The 23,295-nt window shown below is 30.6% G+C and overlaps 1 protein-coding gene and 1 pseudogene across 2 annotated transcripts; one reads left to right on the plus strand and one right to left on the minus strand.

The window, feature by feature from the left end:
- Window positions 1-20,379, minus strand: part of LOC126726679 (CMP-sialic acid transporter 2-like) — a 58,493-nt pseudogene extending 38,114 nt beyond the window's left edge.
- Window positions 965-7,965, plus strand: LOC126726680 (uncharacterized). 2 transcript variants are annotated; one of them, XR_007656028.1, is made up of 5 exons: window positions 965-1,200; window positions 1,373-1,526; window positions 3,174-3,246; window positions 7,215-7,403; window positions 7,514-7,965. XR_007656028.1 is itself a non-coding variant. In XM_050432005.1 (3 exons), the coding sequence occupies exons 1-3, from the start codon at window positions 6,550-6,552 to the stop codon at window positions 7,682-7,684; spliced, it is 372 nt and encodes a 123-aa protein (XP_050287962.1). In that variant the 5' UTR covers window positions 6,467-6,549; the 3' UTR covers window positions 7,685-7,965. The 2 variants fall into 2 exon arrangements, 1 of the variants encoding a protein (XP_050287962.1); XM_050432005.1 differs by lacking the exons at window positions 965-1,200; window positions 1,373-1,526; window positions 3,174-3,246 and adding an exon at window positions 6,467-6,561.
- Window positions 20,380-23,295: the final 2,916 nt, after the last annotated feature.

Raw genomic sequence — 23,295 nt, forward strand, 5'->3', positions numbered from 1 at the left:
CACCTCCACCATCAAATTTTTAGTTAATCTGAACTTTCTTGATAAGCTTTTACTTTGCTTAGTTGATCACCTTTACTAAAAATGTCAAAAAGAAAAGAAAAGAAAATATAATTTACTATATATCATCATTATGCTATTAATGTTTTTATGTATAGATACTTAAGGAACTTTTTCTTTTTGCATTTTATTTTATTTTATATTTCCACTTTATAATATATGATTTATTGATAACGATCTATTGCATAATTATCTTTATTTACTTTTTCAATTAGTTTCAATTGTGCGGAAGAAATAGACATGGATCTAAGTTTTTGAGAAAAATATATCTATAAGAGTTAAATCTCATTCATCTGTATAGTAATAAACAAAGTATACATAGTTACAACTTGGTCTAATAGTTCTCACACTATCAATTTTTTTTTAAAATAAAATTATTGCATTGTGTTTTCATACATATCTCACTATATATAATACTTGACTACAAAATATATTTTGTTACACTACAAAAAATTTCTAATTTAAAACATACAAATAGCACATATTGAATTTTTAATAATATACAATCTAATATATTAATTCAATAATTATCCAATAAAAAAATCATATCAAAATTTCTCACATATCGCGTAGGTCTTCGACTAGTCTATATATATATATATATATATATAATTGCAGAAGCTGAGAGAAAATGAGTTCCTAGAATTAAGGAGGTAATGACAAATAGGAAAAGTCCCTACTTAAAATTTAGACATGTGTAACTTTAAAAAGCGATACATTATATTGTTTTCAAAATATTAACACCGTTTGGCTGTACTTTTTTATATTAACAAAAAAAAAAAACTGTTAAAAGAAAAAAAAACACAGAAATTTTAAAATATCTGCCTATCTCTTCAGACTACTTAACATTTTCTCTTTCTTAAAAAAAAAAAAAAAAAAAAAAAAAAAAAAAAAAAAAAAAAAAAAAAAAAAAACCCTGCCAATATTGCGATACAGAGAAAGAGAAAGGGAAAAAGGGGAAAAACCTACTCTCTGCACATCAGTCTTCTTAACTTTTTTTCTCTCTAAAAAAAACCCTAGCCATACTACGATAGAGGTGATCTTTTCACATCAAACTCCACTACGAGAAAAGAAAAAAAAAGAAAGACTTGCACCATAGTGGAGATTCGATTGATCATCGCTATCCCCTTTTGAGTTTTCCAGGTATGTTCTTCTCTCTCTCCCTCTCCCTCTCCTTCTCTCTATGATTTTTTGTTGTTTTGATTCGGTTTTGAAACTTCTCTATGATTTCGGGATAAGTTTCTCCTGTTTCCGTCAATTTATGGAATATTCTAGATTTGTTTAGCGATTAAAACCCTATTGATCTTCTCTTCAGACTCTGCGAACCAGTGGATATTCGTATGGCTGGCCACTGCCATACCCTGCCGGACTTAGAGCATCACAATCGGCATCCGTCAAGGCTAAATACGATCAAACGCCCCATAGGTTTTGAGATACGGAGTTAGAGATTGGCGCTATTCTGACGAAAGGTATGCATCATTTCTGTTTGTTCATTCTACCTTTTTTGAGTGCTTTGTTGTGAAAATTGGACGAAATATATGCATTAATTCTCTGTGTTCATTTTTCCCCTTTTGGTGCTTTGTTGTGAAGATTGATTGTTCATATTTCTGCAAGAATTTTCCTGCATAATTTTGTTTAAGAACTATTGTTCGATAAATCTGTGTGCTGTGATTGATGTATGTGATATATTGATTCAAGTTTCAGATACTGTGGCTTGCCATATATATAATTTTATATGGGTACAAACTTGATTCTTAAAACCTAAGGTGTTTGGGTTATAATTGATTTTGTTTTGTGGATTTGGTGTGAGATTCAATTCTAATGTATATTTTGTTGTTGGTTAGATTGGATTGTAAGAGTTTGAAATCTGAAAGTGTAATGTATTTTTGTTGTTGTAACTTTATGGTTGCTGGTAGGTGAATTTTCATTTATAAAACAATGAATGTAATTACTATTAAATTGACAGAAATTGTTTGTAATTCATTTAGTAGATCATATTTGGTTGGAGCACACCTCTTTTTCTTTGAGTTTCATACTGTAGAATACTTACAAAGATTGTATGTGCAGCAGCCAATGTGGCATGACCACGAAACTGAAGCTGCAAAGGGGTATCAAACATTTGATTGAAATTAAAATTGTTTGTTCAATGTTGTTCAAGATTATATTTCCTAAGAACTGAATCTATTTTCACCAAAATGTATAAATATTGTCTAAATTTGTTGGATTCTTTTTCATATGCAAAGTTTATGGTTCTTTGTTTTGATGTATTAATGTTTTTGCTTCCTAATTGTTTAATTGCACATTTGTTAGTAGAATAGTGACTATATTTATCTGTAAGCTCATGGAATTAATATGAAGCACTAAATACATACTAAAATTTAGAAGTTGGCAATTACAATTTACCTTAGGCTATTGGCTGTTTCTGTTATTTTGAATGGGTGTAAATATATACTAAGTTTACTTATTCATAAAAGTCACTGGTCATATGACATTGAACTATTATGTTTTATTTACAAAATATAATGTAAATTTTGCTTTAAGTTTTACTGTTTGATGTGCTTTAAATATTTATTTATATATATCCTTGGCTAATGGAAGCCAAATTCTTTACCATCATCATATTGGAAATAGGCAATAGCTTATTAAAAAGTAAAACAATCTTTCAAATTTTTTGCAACTCAAACCATATTACAATGTTTGCATCCGCTTCTTTTATAGTCTCTCTTCATCTTTCTTTGCAATTAATTTTGGCTTATTTGTTTTTGTGAAATTTTACTATTCAATGTAGCTCAATGATTACATTATGTTGGTTTTGAAGGATTTGAATTTCTATTTGTGATGATTATGTAATCATTAATTTCAATTATTATTTCACATCTTCATCGCTTTTTTTGGTTATTTGTTTGGTGTGTGTCTATCTTTCATCTTTCTCTTCTGTCAGTTTAAAAAACCTTCTTACCCTTTCATTTTTTGTTGAAATTCAGATTCGCTGAGTTTTTCCTGTCAAGTACTAATAATTCATAAATATGCCAAATTTTCGAGGGCCTCATTTACATTGTTGCTTCTCAGTAATTTTGTATTTTCAATGACTTTTTTTCCCTCATGTGCTAATGTAGATCTATCATCTCTGCTCTGGCTTATAAGACAGTTGGTAGCTATTCAAGAAGAGCTACTTGATTAAATATAAAGGTCAGGCCAGCCTAATTTTCCTTTGTTGCTTTTTTTTAATTTGTATCTCTTTATCATTTGTTAATGTTTAATTAAAAAAAACTTTAAACAAAAACAGTTTAAAAAAAGATGGGTTTTAGTATTTTTCTTTGAATTCTTTGGTCTCAAAATATCATCATTACTTCTTTTTTTTTTTTTTAATAGCACTGGGAGTATCGCCCTATTGAAAATAGATGTGTTTAGGAAAGGCCTAGGAGAAAATAGAACTATGACAAATTTAGAAAATACAGCTACTGATTGGATAATCAAGTTTCAAGAAAGAATAATATCATCAAAAAAATTTAGTGTAAAGTGTGTGCTCAATACTTGATATATTCTTTTTGTTAACATTTAGAGTTATGTTTGTGCTTTTGTTTTAAATGCTTAGCAGAGATTGATGGGGTAGATGGCAATGGCAAGGCCAACATTAGATTTTTTTTTGAATCGTTTTAACTTTTATTCAGTTTTAAAATCAATTTGACTTCTAAAGTAAATTTGTAAAGTCAATTCAACATTAGATATTTGGCTTTTAGTTTGACTATTATTGGTTTCTAAAGTCAATTTGTATTTTAAGAGTGTGATATGCTCCCAAGAATTTGTGAATTTGTGAATTTGACTATTATTGGTTGAATTGTGGGTTACTTTGCAAAGCCAGCCATTTCAAAGTGAACAATTTGCAATCTTAATGGCTATTCTGGCATTTTGCAGAACAGGGGGTGTAGAAATAGGTATGTAACATTTAGTTTCCTTTATCTAATTCTTTATTGTTAGCTCACCAAAAACGTAAATATACTTTCAAACCATTAATATTGAAACATCTCAGGCTTTTATTTTGTTGCTTTGTTGAGAAACTTTAATAGGCAGAACAGTCATAACTGATTTTCTTACTCCCTGAAGAAATATCTTCTAAGAGTGGGCCACAACTTTACTTGCAATGTTAAGGCTGATTAGTGTTTTAGTGTCTTAGCTATGTCCGAGTCGATTGAGATGGCTCTATTAGAATCATACACTAGCATAAGTGGTTTACAAGAGATTTGAGAGGCAGATGAACTCTCTGCAATGAACTATATGAAAACTTTGACATCAAGCCTCCTAAGGTGTTTCTTTCCCTCCTTTTATCTCTAATTTACAATATAAAGGCATTTTCATATAAATTTATGTCACGGCCTTCATCATTTAGTACATATTCAAACTCCTCTGAGTAAATATTTAACGTTGAATTGATTATAATTAGTTTTTTTTTTTTTTTTTTTTATAAATTTTGTAGATTTATTTTTAGTTTCAACTAAATTAATGACTTTTCTATGCAGATTTGCAATCTTCCTATCTCCTCTCACATTGTTTTGCCAATAGCAATCCACTATTAGTTTTTTTGCTCTCTTTGATTTTATTTATTTTTATTTCTTTCAGTAAATTTGTAATTATTTTTGGCTGATCCGAAGTTTGTTTGGCTATGCATTTGATCTGAGCTTGATATGGTTTTTCATGTGATTAGGTTTCAATCAAATGAGAAACCAGTTAGTGAGATGTAATGAATTGTCTAACCATGCAAAGCCTCTTTTAACAACTTGGTGTAGGATTGCATCTAAAGGAAAAATCGAAAATGGTTGCTCTTGATGTTGTTAATAAGGAAGTTGTTGATCTGCCATGTTCTTTTAAAAATTATACTCTGTTATCATAGTTTACTTATTATTTAAAAGAAAAAAAAAAGCTTTATAGTTAGATGATGTTGTTAATTGCTTTGAAGAATGGTCTATTGGAGAATAGAAGTACATATGTGATGTGATTTGAACAGAGTAATGTTTAAAATTTTTAGGGGATATTGGATACTATATGCTTAAATATACTAAATTATTTAGGTTTGAATGTATGTAGTAGAAGTATGAGAACTAAGTTTATGTTGGTTGTTAGAGCCATTTCTTGGGTTCTTCTTTTACAGATTTACGCATTTCTCTACTAGATACGATGGTTTGGTATTTTGCAAGAAGAGATACCGAATCATATTGAAAGGTTTAGGTTAGCCTGACTTTCCTTTTGTCTCTCTTTTTTTTGGGTTACGTTTTTTTCATTTGATGTCTTTGGGTTTGAATTAGTTTTTTCCTTGCACAATATAGTCAGAATTGTTCTTGAAGTATTTGGTTTCAATTAAATTTTTTTTCTTCAGTAAATTGACCTGTAAAAGTATTGTTTGTCTTATTTTTCTTAAAGTTTGGAACTTCACTTTTTAATTCCTTTGTACCTTTTCCTTTGTCTTGGTATTTTAAAAGTTTATGTGTTTTCATTATAGATAAAAGTCTATGTTACAAAAAAACTATAACGAAAGCAGTTGATGAAGAAGAAATTAGTAAGCATGTATTTATATATTTTTTTTGTGTCTTAGTAAATGGGTAACATTTGTTCAACGGGATTTGGATCTGAATTTAACTTGGTAGTTGTTCCTAATTGATAAACTCTCTTTTGAGTCCAGATTGTTCGATTAAAATTCCCGAAGGACCAAAAATCTTTTTTGTTACTTGCCAAAACTTGCAAATCATCCAATCCTATTTCTTAAGATATGTGGGTCAGTTTTTGGGTATTTTACTATTCAGTGTAGCTCAATGATTACATTATGTTGGTTTTGAAGGATTTGAATTTCTATTTGTGATGATTATGTAATCATTAATTTCAGTTCTTATTTCACATCCTCAACGCTATTTTTTGTTATTTGAAATTGAATTAAAATCCGGACATCTATTCTCTTTCATTCAATGTTTTGGCCTCAAGTTATAATCTTTAATTATTTACACATAATATTTAACAATGCTTTTACTTGGTTCTTATTTAGAATAGCATTTTGTTATTTCCTATTGGCTTTTCTTTTATATATGGTTGTTTGAGCCATTTCTTGGGTTCTTCGTTTATCTCACTTTTCTTTTCTGATTGTCTTTACGTTTAGTAAGATGGATGGTTTAAGAACAGAATGTTCGAGGAGTAAAATTATTTTGTAATTTTTAGTAAGTAAAATTTTTTATTTTTAATGTTAATTACTGAGTTTTTAATGTAAATTTTATTGTTATTTCCTTATTGATATATGTCTTTAATTTACTAGAATGCTAATAAGTCTTTGTTTCTTTTAATTTTTGTACTGCTCAGACTATTACACTCAGTTTATTGGGAGGCTTTTTAAAATGTTGTTGTTAGCTTTATTTATTTTGTTTACCTATTTATTTTTATTGTGTGTCATTCATATTGTTTGACAAAGGAGCTGAGAAAATTATTTCTAAAACTGCAAAAGAACTTGCAGAGATGCAAGAAGAGGTAATTTCATATATAAATGTCAGTCCCATGGTTGTCAAAATCCCGATCTGGATCCTACGATCCTACGATTTTACGATCCCACCTACCCAAAACGATCTAAATCTTTCAAGGATCTTTGCGATCGTTCAATATCGGTAGGATCGTACGATTCTGATGATCCCAAACAACCTTGGTTTCTTGTAATCTTATTTAACTTAACAAAAGGCTCAGTTGGACCCAAATTAAAAATAAAATCCCAATAGACCAAGTTTTTCCACTCTAATGTATAGAGAGTGTCAGTTAGACTCAAATAAAAAATATTCTAATAAAGTATCACATTTTGAGGTGTTTGGCATCTTTAAATAATGCTTACAAATGAATGTAGTGGTGTATGGTAATTATATCAATAAATGTATAATTTATGTGATTATTTAACATACCAATGTGTATTTTTTGTTTTTTTCTCAAATAATGTAGGATCTTACGATCCGCGATCCGATCCTACGATTTACGATCCTACCTACCTCCCACGATCCTACGTAGGATCCCGATTTTGACAACCTTGGTCAGTCCTACATATTTATTTTCTGAAAACTGAAGTTTTAATACTTTCTTACCAATGTTGCATGTATATTTATATATATTGCTAATAGAATGATACTTTGTTTATACAGATGTTGAAATTAGATGAGAATACTTTACCAAAAGAGATTCAAAAAATAATTGGCAATGAATATTTGTTCCAACTGCATCTTGATGAATATAATTTGAAGTATGGAAAAGAAAATTACACGGTCTCAAAAATTTTGGAGATGGAAGTTTTACATAAGCAAAAAGACTCAAGTAAAGTTGAAGAACATCAGGTGATTGAAACATACTTACTTCAACCTGCTTACTATATGATTCAAACATTAGTCTACACATAATCTACTTTACATATCTAACTGATACATAACAATGCAAATTATTGCAGGAAACAATGGAGGAAATTGTAAGAAAATCAAGGAAGGACAAGTACATAGCCAATCAAAAAATAGAAATAGGAGAAACATCTGTTCAAAGACCTGAAAGAATGCCGCTCCAAATGCTTCAAAAACGTCAAAAAAGTACTAAGCAAATTGCTACAAAGAAGAAAAAAAACTGAACTCTATTGTATATACTACCTTACTCTAGGAATCTTTATGTATTTCATAGTATTGTTAATTATTATTTTTTTGCCTTTAGAAGAGTAAACTGAATGTACTGACTAAAGCTGACAAATTAGAACAACGTTACTATAAAATGTAATTATATTTCACAATTTGGTATGTTAGACACTGTGATGGCCCAAAATGGTTGATTTCAAAGTGTATAAGCTGAATGAAGAATGTAGACAACAAGATTTGCTTTATTAAAATAAATAGATTTTCCCCTATTGTTCTGTTATTGTAAAGTAAAAAGTTATGTGTGTCATTATAGTGTATGTAATTGTACTATGGCTATTTGGAACAGTTATATATCTGCTTGAATACATCAAAATTTCCCTTATAATGTCAATTGTGCTATTTTTCCTTCTCAATTGCTTAATAGAACACTATGGAGTTTTACCTAAGAAATATAAAAAATTAAATAATTTCTCTTTCCATTTCTTTTCCTCTCTTCCTTTTTATTTTAAAAGAAATATAAAGATATCTAATTTTTACAACTTTATTACTTCTAATGAAACCATTTTTATAGCTATACACAGTAGAGTTGTAATGACTAAGAGTCTTAACAATGTATAATATATATTTAAAGCAATTACCTGTATTTTCTTCTACTTATGAGATTTTAAATGATCCCGCGCATCGCGCAGGTTAAACACTAATCTATATATTACTAAAAGCTAAAACGTAGCATTTAATGTTGCTACGCTCACGTTGAGCCACATCAGCAGCCATGTCATTTCTATCATATTTTTTGTATTTGTTCAAAAATTTAAAAATAGTTTTTAAAATACTAAAAAATATAAAATAAATCCCACCCATATCTCCACCATAAAGCCCACTTCTTTTTAATTTAATTCCCACCCCTTTCTCCACCATAAAGACCACTTCTTATTAATTTAATTCCACCATAAAGCCCAAACTCAAAGCCTTTTCAACCTAAACCCTTCCCCACCTTTTGTTTCTCACACAAACCCCTTTGTCAAACCCTTTTTCACAGTTTTAAACTTTCTGTTTTCCGTTTCTTTTTGTTGCATGGTTTCGAATTCCTTCCCCTTCTCCTTCCCCTTCCACACATTTTGTTTCTCCCCACCTTTTTGTTCTACAGTTTCACATTTACTTCACTTTTACATACGTGAATTTTGCTCAATTTGACAGTTTTTTTTTTCTTGGTTTCAGGGATTAAATACCTATCCATATATTTATTTTTATAACTCAAAAGAAACATATATAAAAGTAGCAGTAAAACTAGGAGTTATATCCAAATAAAGTCGAAGATCATGTTCACTAACTAAAGATGCTGTCTTACTCTAAAATACCACACAAACTCTGTGAGTGAGACAAAGCTTAGTGTATGAAGTGGTAATGAGGTGTGCGAAAACAAGTTGTAATGCTATGGAAAACAAAAATAAATAGTTGATATATAGCGAACCTTTTATTACAACAGAAAATGGGGAAAGTTTCTCTTCTTCTGTTTTTTTTTTTTTTTTTTTTTTGATGTGTTTTTTTTCTCTTTTTCTTTACCTCAAATTCAACTTGGACTTTCTGTCTTCTTTCTTCATTTTAAAGTCCACAACATAACTGTTTCTCTCTCTCTCTATTTAGTATTGATTGTGCCTTTTCAGTGTCCTTCCCTATCTTGATGTTTGCCCTTAAATTTCTGTTACTAAATAAATAGGATTGAAAGTGTAGAACCATAGAAAATTCAATATTATGACAGGGAGTTTCAAACGACAGTTACCTCTGAAGAAATTTAGAGAGTCGTTTTGTGTTCATCTCCCATAATTGCAGCACAAATGTGGTATTGTTCCACTTTCAATCAGTATATTATATTTAGAAGTGGGTTGAACTCAAGTTCATGTGGAGAAATTGGTGGAATTGCTCAGGAAGAACAACACATAACGTAGGACAAGAGAAGCTTAAAGACAACAGTTAGGATTTTGTTGTCTAAAGCTCCAAACATCATTGTGTGTGTGTGTGTGTGTGTTTAATTGTAATGCTATGGTTCATGGATTGCAGGTGTTAAAAACTTACCCCGTTTGTGCAGAAAGATTATGTGTGGAAAATCAAATGCCCATATCTGCTAGGTGTTCGATCAAAGGCCTTTAAGAGATTTGCATGATGTGAAAAGCTTACCACCACTTGCGTAGTAAGATTTCCTCTATTTTTTTGTTTCTATCTTTTTCATTTTACCAAAATATGATGTTCTCATATTGAAATAAATTAAGCATGGAAAGTGCAAGAAGATTAGGTTTTTAACCCCCACCTTTTTCATGAGCCAGGGGCCTTCATTAATTGGGTTACACATGTTAGTTGATTTGGTTAATTAATGATGGTTGTTATATTTGTATAGATATGAACATCTACCTCTAGATTGATTTCAAAAAAAAAAAAAAAAAAAACACTTTGCATACCTGCACATGAAAGGGAAGGGCGTTAACCTTTAACCAGTAATGAAATGACCCCTATAGACTCTAAGGACCTACAAGAATATTGAAACCATCAGATATGTCTTTCTGGTGTGTCGCTACCTTGGTTTTGTTGTTGAATTCACTCATTCAATTCTTAGTTTAGAACTATTTCTTTTGTATATATCATCAGGTCAAGTGCAAATCTGGCTGACAAAGGGGCGGGTGTTTGGATGGGTTGCCCTCCTTTCTTAGCACATTTGTTTGAACCATTGTACATTGTTATTTACATAATAAAAATCTATCATTTTCAATAAATAAAAAGAAAGGTTGAATATAGTATATAGTTGTAAGCTTTCACCTCCATGCTTATTAAAAAAATATATATGTTACTCTTTTGAACAATGCATCTATTCTAATATTACTAAAAGTAAAATTTTAATTGCTTTGTTGAGTTAATATCATTTTGTAGGAGTTGTGTTTCAAATGATCATTCTTTAATAGTTTTGTGAGCATCCTTTCTCATTATATGTTATTGAACTCCAATTCTTCAGCCTTTTATTTTCCCCCCCCTTGAAGTCAATTGATGGGTTGACTTTATTCTTTGTTTTTCTATCAATTCATTCATTTCTCTTCCTGAACTGGCATGTACAATCTGAAGCTAGAGAGCTTTTAGGTGAAACATAGTCAAGCTTCCTCTTATCCATTCTAATTAAATATTTTATTATTTTAATATAATGTTGACAATGACAAGGATATGCATTATGCCCGTTATTATATGATTTAGCTCATTAGCGTTGTTTAAAACATTAAAACTACAATCTTGAAAAATATATATTAAAATTGAAACTCATATTTTCTCTCAATGTTTGTAGCTATTCTTACTTTATTTATTATGATTTTGTCTTTTTTTGTTTTGTGATATAAGGCAATAGGTTATTGATTCAGAGAGAGAAAAAAAAAAAAAAAAAAAAAAAAAAAAAAAACTTCTAAAAATGTTTCCTTTTATTTTTTATTTTTCTAACTCTCTAAAATTTGTTGAAATAGATGATTAAATGGTATAAATATTTTCCAGGCAGTTTCACACTTCACAAGAATGAAATCATGTAATGTCTAATTTCTAATATATCAATAGTATTATACATCTAAAAATTGAATTCAATTTGAGTTGGAAACCTTATAAATTCAATGTAGTATGTAAAGGTAAACTTTAATGTGCAGTGTTCTTTAAGGGAGCCCTAGAGTAATCATCTGGATGCAAAGAGAGTAACAGTAGCAACACTGAGTAAGCATAAGTGTTATGATAAGGATTCAACCACGGCGGAGGTAATTAATGGCAGCCATGGAAGCTATAAGGTTGGCTAGAGATATGTGATGATTTCAAGTGATACTTGAGGGGATGACAAGCTTCAATGGCACATTTAAAGAGAGAGCTGAAAAGTTTAGGCAGTTAAAGTTTTTGTTCATGGAGCTACAAGCATAGCATCACATTCTTTACCTATATTTTTAGTTCATTTGGTTGATAGGAATTTTTGGATTGGTCACAGTCCACAATTCTTACAACCCCAATTGCCACCGCTGTATTGAACTCTATTTAACATAAATCAAAATTTTTCTCTTCAAAAAAAGAATCAATGTTTTTCAAGTTCTTTATTTAATTTCCATTCACATTTTTTTTTAATTGGTAAATTATACATCACCTTGCTTTTATAGGAAGAGGAAGTGTCATTTGAGCTAAAACCTAAAGCTCATTGGCTCATTATATGATTTTTCCCCTTTGTAAATATTATATTATCTTTAATTTTTTTCCCTTTGTAAATATTATATAATCTTTAATTTAAATACAATAAAATAGAAAGAGGTGACTAGAGAAGTAACTCAAATTGCAAGGATTGGCCAAATGATAGTTGACAAGAGAAAAACAAAGAGACAAGGAAAATGGGAATACGACATTCATCTAGATCATTTGGTCCAACGTCTATTTCTTGGTGCGAGAATTGCGATGGAATAGGAAAAATGAGCGAATGCATTTTTTTCAACATATAATTGATTATTTCTAGACTTATGGTTTTGTGGGAAATATTTTTTTGTTGATTGTATTCTTGAAGCAAAAGACTTCTCTCATACCAACTAACATTAGATGATGTTGTGTTCAAAGGCTAAAAGTTTTCCATAATTTATGCCAAGACTATGAACATACATATTGTTTGGGATGAGAATAAGTGATGTCGTGTTCATAGGCTAAAAGTTGTCTATAATTTATTCGTTAAACAAACATATGTTGTTTGGGATTAGAATCTTTACACAAGTTAAATGCAAGACATATTGTCTAACAATTAAGAGAGCCCAATAGTTTGCATTGTATAAATTGATTAGTTTTTTGCATAGTAAAGATTTTTTTAAAAGGAATAAATATAAATAAATTTATCAAGAAGAAATATTTTTACAAAATTTGATTCTCTTGCATTTGTCTAATAATTATCAAAATATAAATTGTTACACTTGATGGAAGTCAAAAGTAGATAAGGCATTGCATGTTGCTTGTAGTATAGAAAATAATATTTAGAAATTCTTTGGAATTAGTGAATTTGAATTTAGTGTGTTTAATGGACTTTGTTAGTAATTTGAGGACACTGAGAGCGGTAGAGTGGCTTAATAAAATATTTAATTGGTCTAGGATTACTATTTTACTCTTAAGCTCAACCTCTTTTTAAATAATGTGGGATTCAAATCCTATAAATGTATAATAGCTCACTGTTGTGATTTATATAATTTTTTTAGTATTTATCCACCTTTATTTTCAGTCATATCATTTTTTATTGTGATAATTGGTAATGATCTCTAGGTTGTATGGAGTCTCTTATTTTTTAATTTTTTTTTATGTGGATAATTTAAAAAAGAGAAAGTAATAGAATTTTTTATCAGGTTCCTTTCTAGAAATTGATATGTTGTAATTATTTGAAATGGTTTTTTATTGGAACATGCTTGAACCATATCATAGTGGTGTTTAGATGAATGTTGTTTATTTGACTAATCTATTTATACATATTTTCAACAATTATTTAGAATTAGAATTATCTAATTTGATTGGTTTCAAATGATTGTACCAATAAAAGTGAATGTATATAACCTTCGTTCAATTATTCCGTGCATCGCACGGGTTAGCGACTAGTATATATAAAAGCAAAAACCTCATATAGGAGTGAATGAGATCCTGCCATACAGTGCTCTAATTTTGCATTTAACATTTTAAGTATTAAAAACAAAAGCAAAAATAAAGATAATTAAAGACTGATAGTAATAACTAACCACATAAGAATCTAGGGAGAGATAGAGAGACACAAAAATGTTGTAGATTGTTAAATGAAATGAAATATTTCAGTATTACCCAAATAAAATACCTGAGATTGACAAAGCATTTGTAAGAGAGTGGAAGAGGAATCTGAGGGGCCTCCACCTCGGTCATACTAGCTTCCCACTGAAACCCCCTATAAGTAATTTTTCTTTTCTTTTTTCTTTTTAAATTAGGGGCTTAAATATGATATAGGCTTGGGTAATTTGGTTGGATAATTTTTTTTCTTTTTGGTACAAAAGTGGAGAGAATATTTGGTGTGCAATATAAAGTCATATTCTACTATGGTTTTAAATCATTTACAAGACACATGCATACACACTTGCTCACACCATGTCTTAATATCATACTATCGATGAATGGAAGACAGTGAGAGAGTTGGGTAAACTTTCATTTCATGGTATGCAATCTGTGAACACAACACAAAATAATTGATTTTCATGGTCTTATTGCTCTTTAGTATTTAATTTTGGTTTCATGATTTTCTTAAAAAATTAATCTTACATTGAGAAGGCTACAAATGTGTAGTGAAACTACTAAACTAATTTTTAATATCCCAAAATGTACATGTTTCTTTGATCTAATTTAATTTACATTTTCTTTATAATATATATACAGCATTCTCCAAAACTATTTTACATAAAATATCATAAAATTGTCTGTGCATCACACAGACAACTTACTAGTTCTATATAATTTGTTAAAACTTAAATACAATTAGCTTAGGTGTTGTACTTTTCATAAAAAAAGTTTAGGTGTTGTAATTTACTTTTGCATTGACCAATAAGCTACACAGTTGAATATTATTAATATTTACAAAAGATAATATTGTTTTGCTTTATTGCTTAGTAATATATTATTCGGTTGAATTCGATGAAAAGCTACCTACAATACTTAAAATTAAAAGAACTGTATCTAAATTTTATCTTTATACTTCTTATTAAAACAAGTGAATTACAGTATTTTCTCATTCAACGTTTCTGAACGAAGCAATCCTCCCATAGTCCCATTTTAAAACACAAAGACCATATGCCTGCTCTAAGTTGGAAGCCACAATTTCACCTTCTGAGCAAAGTTAATGAGTACTGTAGCAAGTTTGCGTGGTTGGAAGTCTACATACACTTTCTTGATAATTTTTTTGAGTGATGTGAATGATTCTAATATTTTTATCATATTTTTTTAAAAATAATACTAATTAAATTTATTATCACGTCAATTCTTAAGTTTTTATAATAAAATATATAGTAACTTTTTATAATTTTTTTAATACCAATTTATAGATAAGTTTGTGGTATTTTTCATATGTAGGGAACTTCTATTGCATTACCTCCTGTATTCTTAAAATGAATACACGAAATGCATCATCATAACTCAAACTCATAACTAATTTGCTTGTCCTTGCAGCTGCCACTCAAGTATTCAAAGAGCTATTCTTCAACCAAGGTATAGTTGAATATATTGTGTTCAACTTCATTTCCACTTTGCCACTGCATTTGAGATTAATTAAACAAGATGCATTCACCTAAATAAGATTTAAAGTCGAACAAAGCAAAACTTTTCTTTATTAGCCTACTGAATCCTATGTTATTGATATGGTGCGGTTTGAGGAACCCCCTCTTCTATAGCACAGCTTATATGTGATGATTTTGGCAATATACATAAATAAAAGTGACTTAACATCTTACTCCGCCAAAAAAAAAAAGTCATCAATTTCTTAACCTTAACAAGGCAAGTTGTCAGTAAATATTATCCATTGTGAATGTTATCATTGATTTGCTTGAGTTTTTATTGCTTTTAGCCTTCCATCTCACAGCCCTGCCTTAAAACCAAATCTCAAGCATGACTCAATCAGCAAGTTGGTTTGGCAAAACAAGCAAAATGAAGGCCGAAGCCTAAAATTCTTAGATATAATTGATCAAACAGGTTTTACAGATGAAGCTTGTCAAATCATATACCAACATTTGAGTAAACTTTTCATTGTAATTTTACACCAAAAAAAAAAAAAAAAGGTCGAAGCAAACACTGTAAACCAGAATTGTTTGAATCCTGATCTTGAATTAATAGTAACTTTAAAATACAGGTACATTACTGATTTCATGGTAATCTGTTCAAAAATCAAAATCATCATAGAGGAGAGTTGAGGTGAGGGATGAGAACCTTTACACTGAGCAAATTTCGGCAGAGCTGGTATGGAGTCATCTTACTTCGCAACAGCATGTTGATAAACACACAGGATTACATTGCTGGAAGCAAGAGAAATAAAGTAATTAAACATAACAACCATCAAGCTTTCAATAGTTATTACTGTTAAAAACAAGTAATTATGGCATCATCATTCATCAATCCCAGCATTATTTTAATGCATGCCAGAACAACAGAAAAATGACCAAGTTGTTCATAACATGAATAAAGAATATATAGGAGGGAGATGAACCATGTAACCAGAAGTAACTTACATTGTGCCAGCGATGAAGGCAAGCGAAAGATTAAATCCGAATATATAAGAAGAAACCAATGCTGTGAAAAGCATTGCCACTGAAGTAGAATACACCTGCACAGCATGAGGAAGCTAATAAAAATGGGAACTTCAATCGCGAAGTGCAGAAAATGATTGCAGCAGGATGGTAACGTATGCTTCTCTTAAATAACACAATTATAAAGACCAATTTAGCTACATAAAATGCTGGAAATATATATATATATTTATATATAAGTAAAAATTAATTAAATAATCAAAAAGAGTGCCACCCAATGCCCACAAAGGGCATACAACAGGTACACAACTAATTTTGAGGAATAATAGCTTCAGGTCATGTAACAACTTTCACACCCTTCAAAAAGAGTGCTGGCCATTCATTAAGGCTGAACGTGGGCAAAGAATACAAAGACCAACAAGTACTTAGCAAGAACTATCAATGTTAAATTTGTAACAATAAAGTTAATCCTAAGATCAATAAAGCCAACTGCTCTGACCTAAGCCTTCACCCAAGTACAAAAACAACCCAAAATAACCCAGAAAGGCCAGAAATGGGTTCCAATAGAGCCTAAAGACAAACATTGAATTTTTAGTGCCAGAAAAGGCCTTGGTTAAATTTTTACATTCCAGTATATTCACAAATTCTACCATCAATGAAGGATGGCAGATGTCTTTTCACTTTTATGGGCCAAAAAATAACTGAAGATTGCAAAAGAATTCTCGCTATGAAATGCCAAGGAATAGTTCCAGGACATTATATAAAATCGCATAAATGCATTTCTGTTAATGTCTTACAAGATTCAAGTTCATATTTCCCTGACTGACATACCTTCACAATAATGTCAGTATACTTCATTACCATAGATACAGCAAGGCCACTGCACATGAGACCATTTAAGCAGATTGTATTAAAGGACAGGGAGTGAGAAATCTAGGACTAAGCAAAAGCTAAAGCATGCAAGTAAGCTACATTTTACTAAGCCAAATTGGATATTTAAGATACCTTAGTGCCTGGTTGAGAATCATGAGAACTGTAATAAATGAGTATCCACAGAAGAACTTCATCACTGCATCCAAAAGAGAGAGAGAGAGAGAGAGAGGCTAGAATTACTTGTTCATCACTGCATCAAAATCTTGGGTCACTATAGCAACAGCATTAAAAACCATACCAAATATATATAAGCAGAAGTTTTTCACCTTTATGTTTCTTGAAGGACGCTTTTTCATTATAGCCTGTGAAAAATGAAAATCATAAGCAATGTATCACTCTAATGAGAGTTTTCACTTTTTTAACTCAATGGATCACTAAAAAACTTCAATCAGTCTTACAAAATCTGTCAATTAACAAAATTCAACCCAATCATTGATCAAGCCATACCAAATATATATAACCAGAAGTTTTGCACATTTATGTTTCTTAAAGGACGCTTTTTCATTATAGCCTGTGAAAAATGAAAATCATAAGCAATGTATCACTCTAATGAGAGTTTTCACTTTTTTAACTCAATGGATCACTAAAAAACTTCAATCAGTCTTACAAAATCTGTCAATTAACAAAATTCAACCCAATCATTGATCAAGTTTTGTCGGGTTAGGATTCAAAGAGTAAATGACTAAACGACAGACATGAATTGTAGTTCAGAAGAACTAGAGTGCAAACTGTGTACTTAAAAAACTCACCTCAGTGTACACTCCTGCAAAACCACTTAAAAGTGCCATGACCTGCAAAGAAATCACCCCCAATTATGATAACAAGAAACTTAAGCTATAAAATGTTTTCCTCTGGTTTTTTTTTTTCTTCATTGTTGTATTAAGAGTGTAAAATTTTGGTTAACTCACAATGGCCATCACCCAACCTTGAACAGGAGTTTGAAAAACATCATCAGAACTGCCAAAACAATGTAATCTTCTAAGGCACAGACAATTAGTTGAAAGTAGAAAAAAAATAAAAAATTTTGAATTTCAGGAAAAAATTATACAAATAATATAGTTAGAAATAATGTTCAGTAATTCCTACATCTCAAGTACATGGCTAAATGCACCAAGATATCATCACTTCATAAAAGTGATATTAGATTTAGTAAATAATATTTTCATTCATTACTAGACTACATCTTGTCCTGTAACATAGACATGAATCATACATCTATCAGTATGGATTGTACATCTGACAATTTCAATAGTATCTTTAAGGTCAACATTCCAAAACTCAAAAGACAAGTAACTAGTCTGAAACAGTCCATAAATAAGATGTGTGAGAAATCTTACTTTGTTTTTAGCTGAGTAATGACGCACCCAATACATAGTTGAATGAAATCCATCCATTACATATTGCTTAACCTGAAAGAATATATAATTGGTACGCAAAACTCAATAAAAATTTTGCAGTCCGAATTGGTTTGGCTTAAATTCTTAATTCGTTTAAATTAGCCTTTTTCCTTAATCTTTCACTCTCCGTCCTCAGATACATAGCCTAAGAGCAGCTGAATCAGTACATATATTCATGCTCATGGATGCATTTCACATTCCCAATATGTTTTTGAATTTATAAACTAGACAAAGAAAAAGAAAAAAAGGAACCAATTTTGTTTGATCTCTTTCTCCTATTTGGGCATTCTTAACATCAAATATTTCTAAGGGTATCAACAAGATGACATGTAAACTAAATGAATTATTATGACTCTTCCATCTTCATTGTATTTGTTAAGGGGCTTTTGCAAACGTTTTCCATGATGAAATGAAAAAATCCAATGTAAATGATGGTAAGGACTTACTTCTTCTTAAGTATAATTCTATACAAAATGCCAGTACTGATAATATTCAGATTTTTAAGTATTTGATAACCCGGGGCATCCAAATGCTGAAGGATGTGGTACCGCAACATAAAAGAGAAGAATACACATTAATCAGACTTCAGCAAGCAAGAATACCAATGGAACTGTGACTACCAAAAATAAAAAAAATGATTTCCACAACTAACCTGGAGCAGATTTTTGACAAGGTAAAGTAATGCAGGAATGGGGTATACAATAACTTCATCAAATGTTGTACTCAACCTAGTTCAAAGGCAGAACAAGAAACAAAAAATAAATAGAGATATGATTGGAATGAGAATGTGAACTCAAACTAAAAACATAGTTGAATAAAACAAAATGTGCATTTCATCTTAGATATGGTGAAATCATTTGGTGCATGCGGTGTAATATCAATATGCCCTCCTCTCACGTCAGAGTGAGCTCTACACATGGGTCCTACAAATCGGACCCACCATTATGTGAAGTACATCGAGTGTACAGAATAATTTATCCTAAATATGATAATTCCAACTTAATGAGAACATTAAATCACAAGTATTATAAAAACTTAGCATAAAAACAAACAAGGAAAACCTGTTATCTTTAGTAACACCTTCACTTCTCCATATTCTTGCCAAGGCTAAAAGTGATAACCCACATTTCAAATTCTCTACCTAATTCAAGAAAAGAGTAAATAAATCAATACCCATTTATTTGAATACCTAAAAGAATGACATATATCTATTCATTTGATAGGTAAGATTTGAACCTGAGACCTACCAAACTGAATGTTGCACATAAATTACACTTGAAACATTGATTGATGTATTTTTTTTCTGAAAATTATTCTTGTGCTTACCATAAAATTTGTAGTGGTAATACTATACTCATACTTGCCATTTCTTTTAGACCACACAATAAGTATAATTTGCAAGCTCGTATGAAGTGTCAATGCAACTACCATAATGATCCTATAACAAAAACAAACAAACTTATATAATTTACTTGCTAGTCTCTCTAAATTAAAACTTGGGTTTTGATTAGAATTTGCAAAAAATTAAAAAAAAAAGAAGCATACTTGAGCTTCCATTTGGACCAGTCAATGGTGGTATCTCCCAAGGTGGGCACATTAGTCACTGAAAGAGCTTTCTGGCTTTCTATGACATCTACTTCACCATCACCATCTTCATCCTTTTGCCACAAAAATATAAATATATAAATTAAGGAGAAAATTTGGTTTAAAACTTATTTACTATCTTTTTATTGGATGTGAATTTTCAACATTAGATTAAATTTTCTTCTTAAATTCTTCATGTTTGCAAAATTTCCAAAAAATTAAAAATTAAATTTTTAAGTTTTTGTAACCTAAAATAATGCACAAAAAGATAAGTTTATTAATAAAATAGTAAATAATATCTAATTAGCACGAAATTTGACATAATTGTTTAGATTTTCAGAATATATAATCATTTTGTTTTTGGAGTTGTAGCTATTGGCTACAAGGGTGCAACCAATCTTGTAGCAAAACTTCATCCATAAATTAAATAGATGGGTATATATATGGGTTCCACATGAGTGAAGAGGAAAAGAAAGGTACCTGATCTTTGAGTTTTCTATATTCCATTTCCGTATCTTCGTGACCTCTTCAGAAATCTCTCTCTCAGATTCTATTTTGGATTCACATGGCTAAGATCGCAAAAGTGCGTTTTCTGAAAACGCGAAACAAACTAACAAAGTGCAACTCAGCTCAATAATACAACTATATTTTCCTGTATGCATTATTATTCTTTGGTTTTCAAAAGAAATCAAGTTTAAAAGAAGCTTCTCCAAAAAAAAAAAAAAAAAAAACAAATTTAAAAGATATATATATATAGCAAAGTGTATTGAAATAATTCAAATGGTGTTCAGGAGATTCTAGCCTTTTGCCCTCAATTTTTAAAAAATTTAGCAATATGCCCCTATTTCGAAACTATATTGGGATATGCCCCTGTTTCGATACTCGATTACCTTAAAATCGAGTTTCAATGAAATACTCGATTCGTAGAAAATCGAGTTATGCCGAAAAGAAAAAGAAAAAAAGAAAAAAAAAAAAAAAAACATGAAACTCGATTTTAGGGAAGTCGAGTTCCAAAACGCCGCTATAGGGTTTTAAAACGTCACTATAGGGTTTAAAAACGCCACTATAGGGCCTCTTGAACTTGGTTGGGGACTATAAAATTTTTTTTAAGGAAAACGCCGCTATAGTGTTATAAAACATCACTATAGGGCTTAAAAACGTCACTATAGGGCCTAAAACGCCACTATAGGGCACTAGAACAGGCCGATTACACTTATAAAAAATTTTTGCAGGAAAACGCCGCTATAGGGCCTTAAAACGTCACTATAGGGCTTAAAAACGCCACTATAGAGAACCCTGAATATGGGCCAATCACACTTATAAAAAATTGGAGGAAAACGCCGCTATAGGGATTTAAAACGTCACTATAGGGCTTTAAAACGCCACTATAGGGCTCCCTGAATATAGGGGAATCACACTAATAAAAAATTTTTTTGCATGGAACTCAATTTCCTGAAACTCGAGTTCCACGGAATTTTTTTTTTTTTTTTTCAAGTTTGATCGGGCATAACTCGATTTTCTACAAATCGAGTATTTAATTGAACTCGATTTTAGGATAATCGAGTATCGAAACAGGGGCACGCTCTTATATAGTTTGCAAACAGGGGCATATTGCTAATTTTTTTTAAAAATTAGGGGTAAAATGCCAGAATCCTCATGGTGTTCGACCAGATCTTCAACAAAGACATTAAAGGCTAAAAATGGTGTCAGTTTGGAACAACTTATATTTTTCTTTTTCTTTTTTCCCTGAAAACCTTTGTAAGTAAAAGTACAATAAGTAAATAGTAAAAGATAAATAAAGTAAATAACTTATATAAGACCCACAAATAATAAAAAACAAATAAGTTATAAATTGGCTTATAAGTGAATCACAAACAAGTGCCAAGTACTACTCAAATATGTACTAATAAACAGGGGTACTAAAATTAAGGATGATTAGAAGGTTTTACATAAGATTTGCAATTCGTGTTCAACTATATAAGTCAACCCAATCACAACCTATTTATTAATGGTTTAGGACCCATCAAGCCTAACAATCAACAGAGCAACACAATTTGGGTAACCTTTTGACAAATGGGCCACGTTGCAACGTTGATAACCCATTTTCAACCTTATTAACAATTAATAATTAAACAAAAACTTATAATAGTTATATCGATAATGTAACAATATTAAAATAGAATGCTACAAATTGAAGTTTTTTGAATGGTGGGAAAGTTCTAATTTTCTCTTTCCTTTCTAACTATCATGATTGGATAAACCTAATCCCCACTATATTCTATCACTAGGGAAATTTAGGCCAAGTTGTAACTAATCTCCCAATCTGATATGTAACTGACCAACGTGTACAAATTCTATTTTGCATATGAGTAGTTCTATTTTGAACATGGTTAATTCTATTAATCACATGCAACTTTACAGGGCTGTTACTAACAGCAGACTTGCACTATTGATGTTCTGTTTCACAAGTGGCTAGAGGTCATAATTTTATTATAAAAAAAAAATTAAACAAAAAGAAAAGAAATTAAGTTTATGAGGCAAATAATTATTTTTAAAAAGGTCATAATTTCATTATAAAAAAAATAAAGTGAAAATAAAATAAAATCTATATGGTTATCAAAAAACAAACAGCAAAGAAATTAAGTTATCAAGGCAAAAAAAAAAAAAAATCTATATGGTTTAGAATTTATCCTCAACCACAGTCACCAAAAATATTTAGCTACAGCCAGCAGGTGGCATCATAAGTTCATTTACAATTCTGATTTGAAATACATACAAGACTGAGCTCCACTCATTATTCTCTTATACCAGCAAAACCAAAGTGCACCAAATAATATATCACCTGCAGGTGATGCAATCTCTCACTCATAACTGAAAATAACTGAAACAACCACTCCCTATAAAACCCTTTTATCTTGGGGCTATCTCTCAAAAACTCTTCTAACATTTCTGCACTAATTATTCACTCTGTCCTTTATTTCCTAAACATACAAACACCCTTCTCCCTCTCAAATGCTCTTGTAGAGATAGATATATCAATGGCTAAACCTAAACAAGATCAAGACAATTTTGATCTTGACTTCTCCAGAGTTAACGAGTTGTTTCATTACATGCAAGCATTGCATGAACCTACTAGCCTAATGATCATGCGTATTCTGGCACTGCAGATTAACATACAAGACTCGAGAAAAAGGTTCATCGACTCTCGAACAAGGCCTGGATCTCAAGAAAAAGCTCCTGTCAGAAACAAGGAGAGTCAGGGGAGCTACAATGAGTTTCAAATTCTATGGAAGCGTCTCAATGATACTCTTCTTGGAGGTGGCGGAGGTAGCAACCCTGCAGGAGCTAGCAGTGATGCAGTGTCGAGACACATCTTTGGATTATTTTTGATAAAGGAAATTGAAGAGAAGATGGGGTCAGACT

This window comes from Quercus robur, chromosome 5 (genome assembly GCF_932294415.1).
Source record: "Quercus robur chromosome 5, dhQueRobu3.1, whole genome shotgun sequence".
In the NCBI taxonomy this organism is placed as follows: domain Eukaryota; kingdom Viridiplantae; phylum Streptophyta; class Magnoliopsida; order Fagales; family Fagaceae; genus Quercus; species Quercus robur.